The 19,096-nt window shown below is 31.3% G+C and overlaps 1 protein-coding gene, 1 long non-coding RNA gene and 1 pseudogene across 5 annotated transcripts; 2 read left to right on the top strand and 1 right to left on the bottom strand.

The window, feature by feature from the left end:
- Positions 1–5,973: 5,973 nt before the first annotated feature.
- On the top strand, positions 5,974–9,837 carry LOC112756415 (protein transport protein SEC23 A-like; annotated as a pseudogene).
- A 367-nt stretch (positions 9,838–10,204) lies between these two features.
- Positions 10,205–15,850, top strand: LOC112756416 (uncharacterized). 3 transcript variants are annotated; one of them, XM_025805007.3, is made up of 8 exons: positions 10,205–10,688; positions 12,411–12,472; positions 12,554–12,626; positions 12,699–12,784; positions 13,420–13,546; positions 13,657–13,947; positions 14,046–14,147; positions 15,310–15,850. In XM_025805007.3, the coding sequence occupies exons 2-8, from the start codon at positions 12,444–12,446 to the stop codon at positions 15,670–15,672; spliced, it is 1,071 nt and encodes a 356-aa protein (XP_025660792.1). In that variant the 5' UTR covers positions 10,205–10,688; positions 12,411–12,443; the 3' UTR covers positions 15,673–15,850. The 3 variants fall into 3 exon arrangements, with proteins under 3 accessions (XP_025660792.1, XP_025660793.1, XP_072075935.1); XM_025805008.3 differs by having other exon boundaries at positions 10,205–10,695; XM_072219834.1 differs by lacking the exon at positions 12,411–12,472 and having other exon boundaries at positions 10,326–10,708; positions 12,516–12,626.
- LOC112756418 (uncharacterized) lies at positions 14,449–18,221 on the bottom strand. 2 transcript variants are annotated; one of them, XR_011873882.1, is made up of 6 exons: positions 18,085–18,221; positions 17,690–18,011; positions 17,209–17,386; positions 16,340–16,560; positions 16,013–16,163; positions 14,449–14,901 (listed from the first exon to the last, which is right to left on the bottom strand). It is a non-coding gene; the product is annotated as an uncharacterized lncRNA (long non-coding RNA). The 2 variants fall into 2 exon arrangements; XR_011873883.1 differs by lacking the exon at positions 18,085–18,221 and adding an exon at positions 17,497–17,515 and having other exon boundaries at positions 17,690–17,826.
- Between the last annotated feature and the right edge of the window lie 875 nt (positions 18,222–19,096).

Genomic DNA, 19,096 nt, shown 5'->3' with positions numbered 1-19,096 from the left:
TTAGTGTTAATAATATTGGTATTGGTGATCATGACATGAGAAGAGATAATGATGATGATAAAGTATGGTGACATAATAAAAATAATAGAAGTAAGAGTGATAATAATGACGACGAATAAAGTAGTGGTAGTAATTGGTTATATTGTTGAAAAAAATTTTGTAGGGTTTAAAACTCCCCACAAAATACAAATAAAATTTCCACAAAATTAATTTCTGTTATTGTTTAATAATTTTTTTAACAGAGGAATCGTATTGTCCCAAAATAAAAAAAAAGTTGAGGATCGAAATTTCCATTTTTTTTACTGGGATCGTGTTGTATTTTGTGAAATTTTAGTTATCTTTTTTTAGTTCCCAAATTTTGTAAATGTGACTCATATTAGTCTTTGAGACAATTTCTGACACAAAAACGTTAATGAGGCACTGACATGGACAACCAAATGTTATGCTAAAACTTGTAAAACGATGCCATTTTGGTTGGATTCTCTAAATTTTGAATTTTCACTTTAGAGGATAAAGTATGATATCTCGCCCTTAAATTGTTTCTCTTTCATATCTACGTCACTTGTGTATCGAAAATCATCCCATGGACTAACATGAATCACATTTACAAAGTTTGGAGACTAAATAGAGGAAACTAAAACTTCAGGGAGTAAATTGAGGTTCGCGTTCAAGTCGAGGGACCAAATTGAGTATTATCTCGAGTTTGATGGTCTTATAACTATTAAATAATTTTGATGGTAAATACCAATTTGGTACCTGACAGATTCTGGCCGTGACAAATGATATCTGACTCTTGTTATTAACGAAATAGTCCTAAAAGTTTTTTAATTTTGACAAAATACCCAACCGTGAAAAAATAACGTCACAGTGAGCTCCGATGATGGCAGAGAGCTCCAACGATCTTCTTCTTCGTGTTCACGGCTTTTTCTTCTTCAACACGATGTTGCGTCCCCTTTTGCCATGGCAGCTGAAAAAAAAAAAGACCACCATGACACGCGGCTGCACCTCATCGCATTCTTTGTGTTCGCCGCTTCTTCTTCTTCAATATGCTGCTGCATCCCTTTCCGTCATGGCAGCACCTCGTTACTGCATCCCCTTCTCTGCCATCATCAAGGCTCTCTTCTGACAGCCACATCAGCATTTTTCATTCACTGTGACGTCATCTTTTTTACGGTTGGATAATTTTGTCAAATTTTAAAATCTTTCAAGGACTATTTTGTCAATAACAAAATTAACTACCGTTTGTCAGCACCAAAATTTTTCGAGTACCAAGTTAGTATTTACCTCATAATTTTAATAATAAAAAAATATTTTTAAAATTTTTTAATAAATATAAATATTTTTTTATTTTATTTATGAATTAAATTTTATATGTTATTTAATTCTAAAATATGTTCTGTATTTTATATATTATTATTTTATTATCTATCATCTATCATATCTTTATAATTTTATTATTAATAATTTGACATTTTTTTAGTATGTATTTTTAATTTCTTTCTCAATTTGATTTTAAATTTAAAATTCTAATTTTATCTTTTTCAATCATAAAATTAATAATTTCTTAATCTATCATCAATATTTTTTCAATTGTCAAATTCTAAAATGGTAATTGTTTATTATTCATTGTGATTAATTGACTTGTTTGAAAATCCTTTTCTTTTTATAACAATCAATTGTTTTACAAGTAAAAGTTTAATTTTTTTTAGATAATCGATTTTATTACCCATTCATTTGATTGGTTAAAATGACCAATTAATTGATTGAATTGTCCAATTAATTGACGGAAAAAAATAATTACCTAAATATCTTTAGAATTTAATTTTTTTTAATACAAACAACAACCAATTGATTTAAAGATTTTTTTTAATCCATTGTATTTACCACAAACACACTTTTTTTATTGTTTATACCAATAAACATATCAAATATACAATTTATTATATAAATTATTCTCAAATGGTTTACGTTATTTTTTCTTTTTTTTCCAAGTAATAGTTTAATTCATAAAAATAATAAATATTGAATCTTAATTTTCAATATAACATTTGAGTTTGAGAAATCAAATTAGTTAAAATTATTCCTACATCAAATTCATGATTATATTCATAGAACATATTAAATCAAAACTAAGGTTACTATTGATAGATGTTCTATTTTTTTTTATCGTTTTAAATTATTAACAATAAAGTTATAAAGATAAAATAAATGATAAATAATAATTTATAAAATAGAACACAAATTTTAAAATTAAATAATATATAAAAACTAATTAATAAATAAAATTAGAAAATAACTATTTAGTAATTATTTAAAACATATTTTATTACAAAGATCATTTAATAGTCTAAAAATATTTAAGGATCATTTTAAATTGTAAGTGGGATTTTATGTTTTCTTTTTGTTTGTGTATCCGAAGCAAACCAAATTGATTAAAAATGTATTAGTTTGGATGGATAATTGGATATCCGATAAAATAGAAATTTAAAAAAAAAAAAAATGAGAAATTGTTTTAGAAAAATTATATATATGATAAACATATAATATCAACTAATAAGTCAATATTATTTTAATAATAACAAAATACCTATAAATTAATAATTATAATAGAGTTAGGTTTATTAATGTAAAAATTATATATATTATTATAATATATATTTTTTTATTTAATCAAAAGATCAGAGTTTGTGGGTTGGTTTAAGTTTCGCTTTTTTAAAATTAATATTCGAGTCAATCATGATCGAATATCATTAAATTGATCTAATTATACTCGATTATCTATTAGTTCTATAACCAATTTAATTAATTCAATTTGAATTTGAACGGATAATGTGATTATTTGAATTTGTGAATACCCTATTTTTGTTGGGTAAATTGTAATGCAAAATAACTTTAGAGTTTAGAGAGTATTTTGGGAGGAGATGAGTGTGATTGTTCTACTTGCGTCAATAAAATTGGAAAGTAATTACTCTTATTAATACAATATATTATTACCTGACTAAAATATAACAAATTTTTCTATCTTGCGACTTGACTAGTTGACCCTCTTAGCCAACTAACCACACAATATGTTATCTTACAATATGTAGCATTCTTGCGTTAAAATGTTAAGGTATTATTATGTTATAGTATATATATCTTTTTTTATAATATTTTAAAAGAATATATTTTTTAAAATTATATAAAAAATATCATTTAATAACTAAAATTCTACTAATTATTAATTATTTTAATAAATCTAAATCATATCTTTCTTATATTACCTAATAGAAATAATAGTCATTTTAATTGTAAAATAAATCATATTTTATATATTTAATAATTAATAAAAATCATAAATATTACTCAAATTTTCATGAGTCAATTTTAATGGAAATAAACAATTAATTTTTTCATGGGTCAGAATTTGTCTATTTAATTTTAATAAACATACCTATACAACTAATAAGATTTACATGAATATATAATATTTTAGGAAAATATATGTATGTTCAATTCTCTGCACAATTTCTATTATAAATTTTCGTACGATTGAATGTTATATTTGTGGTTTTTTTATCATTTATAAATATAAATTTTAGAGTCAAAGTATTTTATTTAATTTATTTTTGTTTCCTTTTTACTTCGTATATTTATTCCAAAACTTTTTATTAATATTATAATAAAATATTTATATAGAAAGAGAAAAATGTATTATTAGTTGCACTAAAATTTTTTATTAATATTTTGCTTTGAACCAATCATGTATAATTATAGTTATATATTTATTTTTAAAATAGCTAATCAAATTAATTTAGCATTAATTAAAATATTTTTTCTATTATAAACTATATCAATCCTATTATATACTATTATCGTATAAATTCATAATTATTTTATTCAATTATATATGTAAGTTAATATTAAGAAACATTAATATGAAAAGAAATTATCATTTAAAAATAAGCTATCATATATTGTTATTTATTCCCATCATGCATAATTATAATTATTTATTTTTAAGATAGATCATCAAATTAATTAAGTATTAATTAAAATTTTCTTTGCTTATTTTAAAGTATATCATTTCTGTTATACTGTTATTCTTTTTTTTTTTTGGTGACTTGTTATACTGTTATTCTATGAACGCATAATTATTTTAATTAATTACATAAAATTAATATTAAGAAATATTAACATGAAAAAAACTATCATTTAAAAAAAATTGTCGGATATTATTAATATTATAAATCAATCATGCATAGTTATAATTATTTATTCTTAAAATATATAATCAAATCTATTTAGTATTAATTATTATTTTTTATTTTAAAGTATAACAATCCTATTATATTACTATAGTAGTATAATATAGAATTATTTTAATCAATTAAGTAAAATTAATGTTAAGAAATATTAATATGAAAAAAATTATTAATTAAAAGAAAACTGTCATATATTAATTAGATTATACACCAATCATACATAATTAAAATTATTTTTTCTTAAATTATATAATAAAATTAATTTAGCATTAATTTAATTTTTTTCTATTTTAAAGTAAATCAATCCTATCGTTATTATTATTATTATTATTATTATATAAACTAATATTAGAGATATAAACTAAAATTTTGATTGCTTACAAAAAAATATATATATATACACATATTTTTTTATAATAACTAAGACATTTGTTTATTACATACTATGTCTTTTATTTAATTAAAGTATTTTGTTAATTTTTGTATTATAAACCTTTGTTTACTTTTTGGATAGATAACAAAAAATAGATGAGATTAATTTTAAATTAATATATTCTTAAATATTTTTTTCATTCAACATATATAAGACATAAATAAAAAATAATTATTTTTTATACATGGCACTGATATATACACATACACTAATTATATTTAAAAGATGTAAGAATTTAAATGTGTTTCGAGAATTAAAGAATAAATTGTTTTTTATATTATTGTATAATAAATTAAATTATATACATATTTAAATATAATATAAATGTTATTTTATTTTTATTTAAATATAAAATATTATATTTGGTATCATTTTTATTATTATAAAATTATAAAATTTAAAAAATACTTATATAACATTTGTGTATATTTGATGTATGTTTTAAAAATTTTTATACAAATTATAACTATATATTAAATATTAAATTACAAGATTTTTTTTTCTTTTTTCTTTACTTAAGCCTAATGCTTGCTTTTGTTTCGGTGTAATGTAAGTAAAAAAATATTCTCTTGAGCTATGAGTGTATGTAGACTTGAAGCTTATTATCGAATTAATTTACTTAAAGCAAACTAATCAGACACATAATTAAATTTTTAGTCCGTAATAATTTTTAGTTATCATCAATTAATTTTTTGTTAGTTCTTTAAACTCAATAATTTTTATACAAAATTATAACTATATATTAAATATTAAATTAATTAAATATATAATTATTTTATGAGCTAAAAGTAAAAAATAAATTTGCTAAAATATAAAAGGAGGACAAGACTAGGACAATAGAAAGGGTCACGTGATTTATTTAAAAAAAAAAAAAAAGTGGCGGTGGCTTCTCTGGCTCGAAGTGAAGGAGTGTCGTAGGAAGGTCTAAGGTGCGGTGCCAACAACAATTGCCCTGAGCAGCAATCCGAGGTTGAGGAGGTTTCAGTTTCACTGTGAGGAGGCGCTGTTGGTTTTTTAACTTGTCTCTCAAAATAAAATAAAAACCAATAAAATAATAATAATAATAATAATAATAATAATAAACCACCCCATTCCGAATTACTCATACAATTGGAGAAAGAGAGTGAGGAGGGGACATAACATTCATAAGCATAGCATTCCCCCATTTTTCCGAATAATCCCTATCTTATGGTATTTTACGGTACCATAAAGTCTACAATTTTGATATTCACCTCTGTCAGGTACATACTTCTCTATGATATTTTTTTTCTTTATTTTTTTATTACCGTTATCATTCCCAATTTTGAAAGCAAATCTTGATCTCCATTCAAAACCCTAGCTCAGTTCTTGAATGTCTGTTGGATCCTTTCTTTTTCTCATTCGATTGGGTACTGCTGGATTACTTGCTATCTGCAGGGGGGGATACCAGAGAAGAAGCTTCAATTGTGAAGAGATTTGATTGATTCATGGTTGGTGATTGGCTATTCACCTGAATTCGTTCAGGGAAGGAAAGAATTCCCCCTTCTATGATGCCGATTAAACCAGGTCAAGTAGAATTTTCCTTGGGAATCATTATCATCTCTTTTGGGGGTTTAAGGTCTTAGGAAGGTTTTACGTTTTCCTCATGCAAATTCTGTGGGCTGAAAGAAGAATCTTGTTGAGGCTGATCTCTGTTCTTTCTTGGTATAGTCTTTGATTTGTATCACTCGTACATTTGTATCTGTAATACTGTAAAGTTTACTTCTTGATACTGGGTTTGTAAGTATTGTTGCGTTTTGTGTCTGATTTGAATTTCAATGGCTAACCCAACACAACCTAATGTTGGGTATACCACTTCAAACCCGGATAGACAGAGTCCTACCCCTGACAAGAGTCCCATACCACCCCCTCCACCTTTTGCATCACCACCTAGATTTCCTCCCCCCATATTGCAATTGCAGCAAGATCAAGCTTCTTCCCCTTCGGTTAAACCCCCAAATTCGTCGTCCCCAGCCAATGGAGTTAAATCTGGCAGCCTTGTTCCTCACATGAGCACCCCGCCGGGGCCTCCTGTTTTTACATCGCCTGTCCGGCCGGCAGCTGTTCCTTTTCGCACATCACCTGCCTCGCCTCGGCCACTTGCTTTCTCTTCAGGATCATCTTTGCCGACTTCATCGCCACCGCGATTTTCAAATGGATCGGTTGAGTTGCAACACCAAGTTTCTGATAGCATAGAGGACCATGTTCAAACTGGGAACAAGGGACCTGGTTTTGTTCCAGTTTCAGATTCGGGAATGTCTGCCCCAGTTGTTCTTGTTATAGATGAATGCTTAGATGAACCCCACTTACAGCATCTACAAAGTTCCTTGCATGCTTTTGTTGATTCTCTTCCTCCAACAACAAGATTAGGAATTGTACTATATGGCCGTACTGTGTCAATATATGATTTTTCAGAAGAGTCAATTGCATCTGCTGACGTGCTTCCCGGGGACCAGTCACCAACCCAATAATCTTTGAAAGGATTGATTTATGGTACTGGCATATACTTGTCAGCAATGCATGCCTCACTACCTGTAGCACATTCCATATTTTCATCATTGAGGCCCTACAAGTTAAACATACCAGAAGCTTCTAGAGATCGGTGCCTTGGAACTGCTGTTGAGGTTGCTCTTGCTATAATTCAGGGCCCATCTGCTGATCTGTCATGAGGGGTAGTTAAAAGATCAGGGGGCAATAGTAGAATTGTTGTCTGTGCCGGTGGACCAAATACTTACGGACCTGGATCAGTTCCTCATTCTTTTAATCACCCTAATTATCCTTATATGGAAAAGACAGCAATAAAATGGATGGAGAATCTTGGTCGAGAGGCTCATCGACACAATACTGTTATTGATATTTTATGTGCTGGAACGTGTCCCGTAAGAGTTCCCATCTTACAACCTCTTGCTAAAGCATCAGGTGGTGTTTTGGTGCTCCATGATGATTTCGGGGAAGCCTTGGGTGTTAATTTGCAAAGGGCGTCTGCCAGGTCAGCAGGTTCTCATGGTTTGTTAGAATTGCGCACATCAGATGATATTCTCATAACTCAAGTTGTTGGCCCTGGGGAAGAATCACATGTAGACACCCATGAAACCTTTAAAAATGATACAGCCATTTATATTCAGATGCTAAGTGTTGAAGAAACACAGAGCTTCTCTCCCTCAATGGAAACTAGAGGAGATATCAAAAGTGATTATGTATTTTTCCAGTTTGCTATTCAGTATTCAAATGTGTTTCAAGCTGATATATCCAGGGTTATCACTGTTAGACTGCCCACTGTAGATAGTATTTCGGGATATCTTGAGAGTGTTCAAGATGAAGTTGCTGCAGTCCTAATTGCAAAAAGAAGTTTGTTACGAGCTAAAAGCCATTTAGACGCAATTGATATGCGGGCAACAATAGATGAAAGAATCAAGGATATTGCTCTAAAGTTTGGTCCTCAAGTACCCAAATCTAAACTTCACTGCTTCCCAAAGGAGCTTTCCCTTTTACCAGAGATCCTTTTCCATCTCAGGAGAGGACCACTATTGGGAAGCATTATTGGTCATGAAGATGAAAGGTCTGTGCTGAGGAACTTGTTTCTGAATGCATCCTTTGATCTGTCACTCCGAATGGTTGCTCCTCGTTGTCTAATGCACAGGGAGGGAGGAACGTTCGAGGAGTTACCAGCTTATGATCTTGCAATGCAGTCTGATGCTGCTGTTGTACTTGACCATGGCACTGATGTCTTCATTTGGTTGGTATGTCTCTTATTATTCATTTTAGCATGGAGTTTTCTTAGTGAGAGATTTGCATTTTTTTAGGGCATTGTTATGGTGCTAATCCAAACCAATTATTATTACTAACGCACTGTTGTGCCAATGATCAGAAATTATGTTTTAAATTAGCCTCATGCCATGTATATAATATGATCAGTAATACACGAAGCGGGTAATATGCACCATAGTGGACTTGAAAGATCAGTACATTTTAGAATTTAGAAACAATATTTGTGTCTGGTCATGGTTGTTCATGTTGTTGCAATAGCACCAGGGTATGTACATGTATACTTTCTTCCTCTTAACCTGTTTTCATCTTCCGTTCTTCTTTCCTATGTCCTTTTTATGAGTGGGAATGCCATCCAGCTCCTGCATTTTCTGCTGCCAGGCCACGGCTGCCATTATTAGATGCTGCTGTAGCTAGTGGCATGCCTTTCCCTGTTTTGAGAACTTTCCGTTTTCTTGTTCTTTTTTGTTCCTTCTTGGGTTGTTTTTATTTATTCATTTATTTAATACTGATGAGTGTATTGTAGGGTGCTGAACTTGCAGCTGATGAAGGAAGAAGTGCTGCTGCTTTAGCAGCTTGCCGGACATTGGCTGAAGAGCTGACAGAATTCCGTTTCCCAGCGCCTCGTATACTTGCATTTAAGGTTAACATTCTCTACTAATCCCGACTACGAAGTGTATTTTTCTTTGCATATCTCCATTTTCCATCTTCTGCTTAGAAGGTTAATTATAACAGAAATTTATATCTGAAACAGGAGGGTAGCTCGCAGGCTCTCGTCTCTCGCCTCATACCAGCACACAAGGATCCTCCTTATGAGCAGGTTAGCATCACTATCACTTCTTCGTTGCAAAACTAAGGTTTTTCTTATTATTAGATTATGGTGGCATACATTGCATGTTGAATGATGCATGTTTTCGCAGGAGGCAAGATTCCCGCAACTTAAGTCATTGACATCAGAACAGCGAACGAAGCTGAAAAGCAGTTTTGTTCACTTTGATGATCCTAGTTTCTGCGAATGGATGCGAAGCTTGAAAGTTGTGCCACCTGAGCCAAGCTGATGTAGGGCCATTTTTGTGGTTTCATTTTGCTGCATCTTCCAATCAGCACGGTACTCGTTGCTGATTCTTTATTTAGTTGTTTGAGGCGAAGTTTGTTTAGATGATGATGTTTCTCATGTCCCAAAATCTTTCGCTTCAGTGCCATGTTCAACTTCATTTTGTTCATGTCCGAGAAACATCTATGCAATTGCAAGTTGCAATTGGAGAGAAAAATAGTGGGGCTTTTTCGTTTTGGTTGGAGAGAATGATTGTGGTGCACAGAATTTTTCACAATTTACATGAACAATAAAGGATTTCACTTAATTTATATCGATAACAATTATTGACTGCTTGTGCTATCCTTAATCTCTTGGTCTATGGTATTTGACCACAAACTTTTTAAGCTGGATTGATTTAATTTTAAAAAGAATTGTAATATGGCAGTTAACAAAAAGAGAAATGTTTGAAAAAAACAAAAGGAAAAAGAAGAAATGTACTAAGTATTGAACTTGACATTTTTAGATTATGGTGTGCATGTACGAAGCTACTGAAGTTTAATGGACTCTAACGGAGTTGAAAGATCATATTTTACCTTTTAACGTTTTTTTAATGCTAACATGATCACTACATCAAAACTACACATTTTCAAAGTGAAGGAAACTTAACTGAAGTATTTAAATTTTGATGCATTTTAAATCCTTTAAATTATAAAAATACTTTATCAAACCTTCATAGGTATAAGATTATTTTTAAAAAAAAAAAAAAAAAAACAACAACACACGCCAGTCACGCCTAATTGCCTAATCGAAACGAAGCCCTAAATCGACTCATCTCCTCTCTCAAAAACTCAATTGAAAGAACAGAAAAGAACCCTAGCGGAACCCACAGCCACCGCATCTCCCCCAGCCCCGTAGCACGCAGCCGCTGCACCCACCGCAACCTCCGCAGCTCCACAGCCCCGCGGAACCCACGGCCACCGCATCTCCTCTCTTTTGTTCGTCGGTGTCGCACCGTGGAAGCTCCGTCGCCGTCCTAGGAAGCTGTGTCGCCGTCGTAGGAAGCTCCCTCGCCATCGTGTGGAAGCTCTGTGGCCGTCGCGCCGTCTCCTCTGTTCAAGCGCTCTCTCTCTCTGTTCGCCGGTGTGGCCGTCTCCTTTGTCGTCGCCGTCACTCCCCTTCCTCCTCGCCGCCGGTAAGCAGTAAGCACTCTGAGTGTTGATGCAGGACCCACTCTTCATATTTGCAAATCACTTCACTCGAAAGCAGACAGATGCAGGACAAATATAATTAAATTTGGCATCAAAATTTTCATTATGTCTAAAATTGTGAATGAATACATAGTCTCTTACTTATTTTATGAAACTGGAATAATCTTGTTGATGGTTGATTTATGATTCTAGAATGATTTTTCTGAAATGATGATGATATTGTTACTGATATGTTGTTGGCTTCTTGTTGATTCTCTGATGGTTATTGATCAGTGATGATTGGTGCCTTTGATTTTGAATTGGAGTTGGGTTTAATATGAGTTGCTGAGTTAATGATACTGATTTTGTTGATGTTTGCTTATTCTAAATTGCTGATTTTCTGAAATGATGATGATGTTGTTGCTTGATGATATATTGTTGGCTGCTTGTGGATTTTCTGATGATTACTGATTAGTGATGATTAGTGCCTTTATTTATTTCTGAATTGGAGTTGGGTTTAATTGTGAATTGCTGGGTTTAATTCTGAGTTGCTGAGTTGATTTTGTTAATGTTTGCTTATTTTGAATTGTTGATTTTCTGAAATGATGATGATGTTGTTGCTTGATGATACATTGTTGGCTTGTTGCTGATTTTCTGATGATTACTGATTAGTGATGGTTAGTGCCTGTATTTAGTTGGAGATTTTGTTGTTAATATTTTTTTTGATACATTGTTGGCTTGTTGCTGATTTTCTGATGATTACTGATTAGTGATGGTTAGTGCCTGTATTTAGTTGGAGATTTTGTTGTTAATATTTTTTTTGGTTGTAGAACATTATGGTAAATTTTGAAATTTTGAATTTCATTAGGTTAGAAATGATCAAATTTAAATATTTGAAATTATATATTAAATTTTTAATGAATATTTAATTAAACCGGTTAAATCCCGGTTGAACCCCGGTTGAACCATTGAACCAGTGAACCAGTTATCTTACCGGTTCATTGACCGGTTCGGTTCTCGCAACCTTGGTAATTACACACAAAAGCGACTGTTTATCTTTTTGTTTTTCTTCAAACAATGCAGTATGAAGTATGAACACTTATATTTTGGTGTTTTTAATTGTTAGAATTATGTGAGAAACTGTACCAATTCAGTAGCAGTTAGGCTGTGAAGTGTGTGATTGAACATCAACCTTGTTAGAAATTAGGTCTTGTTAGACATCAACCTTCAATAATGTGATTTTTTTATTGTTGAAATATTTGTTTTGGACTGAGTGTTCAACTCCTTATTCTTTTCCTTCACCAATCACCAGAACCTTTTTCGGCATACAATGCTACCGTGGAACTCTCTAACTAGAAGATGATACTGTATCAGTTCTTTCCTATATAATATAATGAACATGTTCCTTTAATCGCACAAACTCTGCAGATTCTAATAAAGATTATCTGCATGCTTGCTTCTATTCTAATTGCATCAGACTTATGTTATTCCATTTTCTTTAGCAGTTAGATCACTGTATTTTATAATTGTGAGCTAGTAAGTGGTGCCCTGCTTACTATGTATTGACATTTATAATGAAGCTTTGCATCGATCCAAGAAAATAGTCACTTTCTTTTATTAGTTGTGGATATTTTGAGAAAATATTGTAAATATCAATTAGTAAGTATGCCAAATTTTTCTTCGGACCTAGTAGCCAGTTTGTAAAACAGAATTAATTAATTTTGCAGAGGGTATTAAGACTTCCGTCGTCTTCTTCAAAGATGTGGGCCATTCGTTGTCTTCCTCTCAGGTAAGTTGTCTTCTTCCTCTTCCTTTCTTTCTGTTTGTCTCAGCCTCTTAGGGGCTGATTGTTTAATCGTTCTTTCTATAGGAATCGAGTGCTGAGACCTTATTGCTCCAAAGCTACTTGGGTGGTGGAAGATGATTCTGGAACTTCCAAAAGGGTATTTTCCTGAAAAACCATTTATTTGATTTAGTAATACATGTTGGTGCTTAGTTTATTTGAAATTATGCAGATGTCTAATACACTTCCCTCATTACACGCGTCTTCAAATGTTGAGACAAGTCAATGGAAGCTAAAACTGGACTTGGCAGGAGAAGGGTATGTTAATATAGAATAAATGTACATAACAATTAAACTACTTATTAATAGAATAAGAAAATAGATACTTATTCAGATATAAATAATAAAGAATATAATGATTGAATAAGAAATTAATTATTATTTCTTAAAAAATAAATAGATCCTGAAAATCTTTATTAATTTGTTTTGAATGGGTCTTATTAGTTATTATTATATCTCAATATCAATGATATATATTTCTGATTAGTTATTAGTAGTTTTTAAGGGTATTATAGCATTTTTTGGTAATTACAAAGGACTCGAGTTCCCCCTAGTTTTGTATTTTTTAATATATTTTAACATTTAACAATGACAAACTGCTTTGTAATATACCATTGTTCATTAATTTATTGATGTCCACTATAAGAAGATTTCACTCCTTTGGTGCTTGATCTGTTGTCATCAACAGATTTTGTTTTGTGTTTTGTGGGGATAGATTTACTTCCTTAACAATTTTTTGGGATTTAGGATAAATTTATTCTGTTTTTACTATTAGAACAGGGCCTTATCATTCTAAGTTTACTTCCTTAACACCATACAAGACTACAATAATTTTATTTTTTGAAGTTAACCTCTTATATTGTATTCCGATTGATATTAAGTAATATCTACAGATTTTTACCTTCACTTACCGCGGCTCGTGCAATTTCGGACATCATTAAAGAGCATTACTCTCAGCCGTGGCCTTCGTGGAAAAAGATACCAGATGCTACTAGGAAATCTTGGTGGGAAAAGTTCAAAGTAGGTTTTAGAGAAACATTTAATCTTTGGTAGATTAAGAATTAGTTCTAAGTTTGAAAAATATAATATATATCAACTTATAACTATTCTTGCTTGTGTTGATTATCCAGAGCCAACATCAGTTTTTTCCTCCAGATCTTTATTGGGCTCGAAAAAATTTTGAGAGGCGAGGTGTGGCATTACTAAAAAGTTTGTTGGGAAAAGCTCGTAAAAGTCGTGTCAAACCTCAATGGATAGAAGATGATGTGTGGGATTCGCTCTGTACTTATTGGAATGCTGACACTGGGTTTCTAAAAAAGAGCGCGCAAGGCAAGTCAAATCGAGCATCTGATTGCGGCGGATTTGGAGCGTCTCTTCATACTGCTGGCCCAATTTCCATTAGCCAACACAAAACTAATATGGTGCTGTTATAGAAAAACTTAGATATTTTATGTTATAATTTTATACACTTCAATTGGTAGTTGATACTCATGGGTTTTTTAATTTATATGTTTGGTAGAAAAAATCATTAAAGAGGACTCCAACACTGTTAGAATTGTTTGCGAAGACCCACAAACACAAGGATGAGACATGGGTGGATAAGAAATCAAAATATGTTGAGGTGAGTCTATCTTAATCAAAATATATATCTCTCCCTCTGTATATATTATTTTAATATTGCATTAGGGCTAGTGTTTCAGCTCATAAGGCTGTTCTGTTATTTTTTATCAACATATATGCCCCCTCTGTAGTTGTAATATTTATAGGGAATGCAAATATCATCATATTGTATTGGTGCTGATGTGCATTAGTTGTAACATCCTTTTGGAAATTCCAATAGAGAGAGGCCTTGCAAGTTGTAATTAAACTATAAATATAAGAGGGAATGAAAATATCATGTTAGTAATATAAAATCAGCCATATTCATAATTACTGTTATTTGTTATTAATTGTAGGAAGAGAACATATTACATAGACAGTAATCTAAAATCACACAAACACAATTATATATTCTTCTTCGCAAAGAATATATGCATTTATTTACTAGTTACAAGTCCCACCCCATAACTTATTATAAAATCATATGGCATGCTAAAATAATATCATAGAAGATATAAACAATTAAATGAGATGAGTTTTAGTTCTTGTGATGTGGGAGGTCATCAGCAACAAGGAAGTAGAAAAGTCCCATAACACCACTATGCAGCTTAGTGTTTGCTGTAGTCAACCTCCAAAGTCAAAACTTCACCACTAGAGATCTTGATAGAGCCAGGTTGAGGGTAGCAAGTTGTCATTCCCACCAGGTACCCTTTCTCATTTCCTGCTTCACTTCCATTTCCATATTTTGGTAGTGAATTGCATATGACTCTTCCATCCTGAAATTAGTTAAAGTAAAATTAGTTTGGCAAAAATATTTTGTTTAGGAGTTAAACATCAACCACCAAAGAACATTTATGATTCTGTGCGATAACATGAGTATAGTGATGCTCATAGCTAATCCAGTGTTTTGATTCTATGCAACTTGTTTTTCTTTATCTTTATAGGTGGAGTATCTAACTAATTCCCATGACTGTTGACATTTATCATTAGCAACCGTGAACTCTAAACTGTTTATTTGACCGAATCCTCCAAGAACTTAATGAGTCTTTGAGCTTTGTAATTGTTACTTAACATGCTTTATTTTTAGTTTTCAAAGATGGCAGGATGAATTTAATTTTCATTGAGTCTTTGAGCTTTGTAGTTGAGCACTTAACATATACATTAATTTTCTGCATGCATGGCAGGGTGAATTTAAGAATGCTATGGAACAGGTTATACAAAAAACATCTGAAGAAGGAAGTAATGCACCAGATGAGACGGATGTGTGGCAAGAAATAGCTGGATCTAAAAAAGGAAAAATTTATGGACTTGGACTAGAGTCGACTGTAGTTGACAAAAGACTCAGTTTTCATGGCTCTAATTCTCAAGCATCTGAGTGGTTGCGAGTGACAGAACATAAAGAAATAATGAGGAAAATGCAAGAAGAGAATGCTTACCTTAAAGCTAGGTTGGACAAGAAAGAAAGGAGACTTAAACTCGCTGAGCATTTACTTCGACAAATGATAAAAAAAAAAGGGTTTAATGTAGGAGATTATGAAGGTTTCTGACCAGTTTTTGTTCAAAGTGACTTGTTCTTGTTTGACCAGTTTTCTGATCAGTAATAGGTTGCATCATGCATGTAAGGTTTCTAACTCAGGTGGAAAATTCATTGTAATTGTAATGACACAAAGGACTTCATGATTATATCATAGAAAGATGCAAAATAGCTTATATTTTCAGGATGAATACTTAGCCTGAATAAACTTTAATTTTAGGTACATAAGTTATGCTTTAGAAGCAATAAATGTGAGCATATATGATTATATATGAACAAGGGATACAGAAAGTACTTGAATATGCATGGAAGCATCAAATATGTAAAACCCATATGGTAAGAAATACTCCTACCATTTGCTTGCTTGCAACAACACAATACCTTGACCTCCCTGCCATTCCATATCCATCTTCATTAGAGGCAGCTGGCGAAAACGTTGTGTTGGGTGAATCTCCAAGGCCATTATCATCATCTGAGGAACCCCATCTTGAGTAGTCACTTGGCCTATAACCCCATCTAAATTCATCAAACAGAGACGATTTTTCTCTATAGCTTTATCTAGCAACTCTATCAAGCACCTCAAGTAAACATATGCTATACACATTTCTAATTTTAGTAACAATGTTAACATCATAGAGAAAGGTTAGTAGATGACAAAGAGAATGAATAAATTGAAGTACCTGATCTTTGTTCTCTTGAGGTGGTTGCAGAGGCTCTTCTTTTTTGGGTGGTTCTTCCTTTTTCCCCTGTTCTTCTTGTTGAGGTTTAGGCAAAGGTGAAATGAACTCTACTTTTTTACCACTTTTCTTTTGAAGCCTCTCAACCACTTTCATGGGGTCAGCTTCCTTTCCTTTCACCACCACTTTGCTCCCCTTGCTATCTGCACTCACCTCCTCCACTCCTATTTTCCCCAAACATTACAAATATTTTGTCCAAATCTATTATTATTTTATTTTAAGACATTTAACTAATTTGATTTAATTTAATTGAAATTCTAGAAAAAGATGAGTGATGTTTCTTTTTTCAAAATTCAAATCAGTTTAAAGCATTTATAATATAAGATACTACTTTTTTTTTTTACTATTATTGATCTTTTCTACCACCTTAGCTTAATCTTTAGATATGGATATCCTTTGATCATTCCTTTGCTAACAATGAATCTAAATGCAATGATGAACATTGTATTTATTTGAATGAATAAAACATGTGAAAATTGACCTGTAAAAAGTTCAGAATAAAGCACACATGACAAACTTATTTCACCATTTATGTTGTGAAATTCAAAATCAATAATGGAAAGTAGATCCCCTCTTAACAAGTAAATTAAAGAAAGAGGTAAAAAAGAAACATACAACTATGAAAAAAGAGTACTAGCAAGCTGACACAAACCCATTAAAAAACTACAGCAGAATAATGCTCCACTTTAATTTGTTCATCCATAGAGTAAATAACTGAATTCAAATAATTTTGCTTATAATTGCAATATAGGATTAAACATTTATTTAAAAGAAAAAAGAAAAAGAAGAAGAATAAGAAGAAAATGAGTGACCTTGAAAGCCTTTCAATGCTTTTACAACTTTCCTTGCACAAGCTTCACAATGCATATCAACCTTAAGTACTATTTCTTCTGCTGGAGACTCTTTTTCCTTCTTTTCTTTATTCTCCTTCTCCTCTTCCTCTTTTTTGCTCTATTCTTTCTTTTCCTCCTCCTCCTCCTTCTTCTTCTTCTATAACACCAAAACACAAAACCTCATTTAATTTAAATGCATGAACCAAATGAAGAAATAGAAAGAAAGAAACAAAATGAATGAAAGTAGAGTGTAAGGAGAATTCTTACTTCACCCATTTCTGTGGTTCTGCTTCAAAATGATTTGCAACTAAGAAATTAGAAATTTGAATAAAAACAAAAAGTACTTGACTTGAAATATATAAATTTTCACTAATTGGAGGAATTTGCATGAGATAGAAACAAGTAGAGCAAGTGATTGAATAAAAGCAAAAAAAGAATGAAGGGAAGTGAGAGGTGTTACGTTGAAGAAGGGCCAAGCAGTGGATTCTCCCTAAGAAGCTGAAAAGAGATCCTGCCAAGGAACCTGGCGACACTATTACCCTGGAGTATTTGCAATATTTGCAACCACAAACATGGGCAGAAGCCATGATGTCCAATGAGTCTCTGGATCATAAGGAATAAATAAGACCACTACTGCACACAATCTTTGGCATTATGCTTTTCCCTTCCAACTGAGATATCACAAGAAGGAATCCACTTGCTATTGCCTCTTCATACAGTTCTCCTAACCCTGCACCTTAAGCTACTGAACCTCTCATCATTGAGTATATGTACATAAAACCCTGCAATAATAATGCTTTAATTAGCAACAAGAACAAGTTCTTTAGTTCACACAATTCCACAAGTGTTGCTTACCTCTTCAGTTTGCTTGATTCAAGATTTAGTTTAACTACATATAGGTGGTTCAACTTTTTAATAAATATCATATACGAGAATAAAAATGATTTGTGGAACTATACCTAACCAAAATAGGTGTAGTTAGATCATTTGGAGAGATAAATTACAGCAATAACTAAATAGGAATCCTACCAAACCACAATGACTAACAAAAAAGATGAAAATTCAATAAGTAAATCCAAATAAACAGACCAATGAATATTATGAGTAATATTCATGAAGATTACTTAAATGGGGATGCTCAAAAAGACACATAAAACGTCTTTTTTTTTAAAATATTTTTTAATAATTAAAAGTTAACATATATAATCACTTAAATTATGTTTTTTTGTCAAAATTAGATTAGACAAATTAATTTGACCGAAAAATAGTAAATCAAATTTTGAATCCGTCTAAATTAATATTATTTTTTTATAAAAAATGACTACAATACCCCTATTATATAAAATGACTAAAATACTCTTATTATATATATTAATTTTGAGAATTCTAAATTCTAGCCATTTTCTTCTCTATCGTTATAGGGCTAGAATTTAAAGTTTTTAAAATTAATATATATTTGTATACATTATATTAAAGTTTATATTTGATCCTTGACGTTCGTCCAGGGGTGTGAAATCGTGTTTCTTTCAGAATCAATCGATTGAATTTTAGGTTTCCATAACTCAATCGATTGGACTAGAGGTTGTTATCACAAAACAATAGATTGAAAATTGCAAGGTTGCAAGGTTTTCGCAAAATCAATCGATTGGTCATATTATCCAATCGATTGAACGATGACTAAAATGTGAGTTTTTAATAATTCAATCGATTACTTATACTACCCAATCGATTGAATGCTTCAAAACAACCCGAGGTCTCACAATTCAATTGATTGGTTATGTTACCCAATCAATTGAAGTCATCAAAACAATATGGGTTTCCAAAATCAATCGATTGGTTGTGCTACCCAATCGATTGAATTGTGTAT

This window comes from Arachis hypogaea, chromosome 16 (genome assembly GCF_003086295.3).
Source record: "Arachis hypogaea cultivar Tifrunner chromosome 16, arahy.Tifrunner.gnm2.J5K5, whole genome shotgun sequence".
NCBI classification, from domain to species: domain Eukaryota; kingdom Viridiplantae; phylum Streptophyta; class Magnoliopsida; order Fabales; family Fabaceae; genus Arachis; species Arachis hypogaea.
This window is presented reverse-complemented; position numbering and strand designations above follow the sequence as displayed.

Bases quoted from the DNA above. Each gene is read 5' to 3' on its own strand.
- LOC112756416 (XM_025805007.3), top strand. From the start codon at position 12,444: ATGTGGGCCATTCGTTGTCTTCCTCTCAG. The intron at 12,473-12,553 runs GTAAGTTGTCTT...TTCTTTCTATAG, and splicing joins ATTCGTTGTCTTCCTCTCAG to GAATCGAGTGCTGAGACCTT. The intron at 12,627-12,698 runs GTATTTTCCTGA...GAAATTATGCAG, and splicing joins ATTCTGGAACTTCCAAAAGG to ATGTCTAATACACTTCCCTC.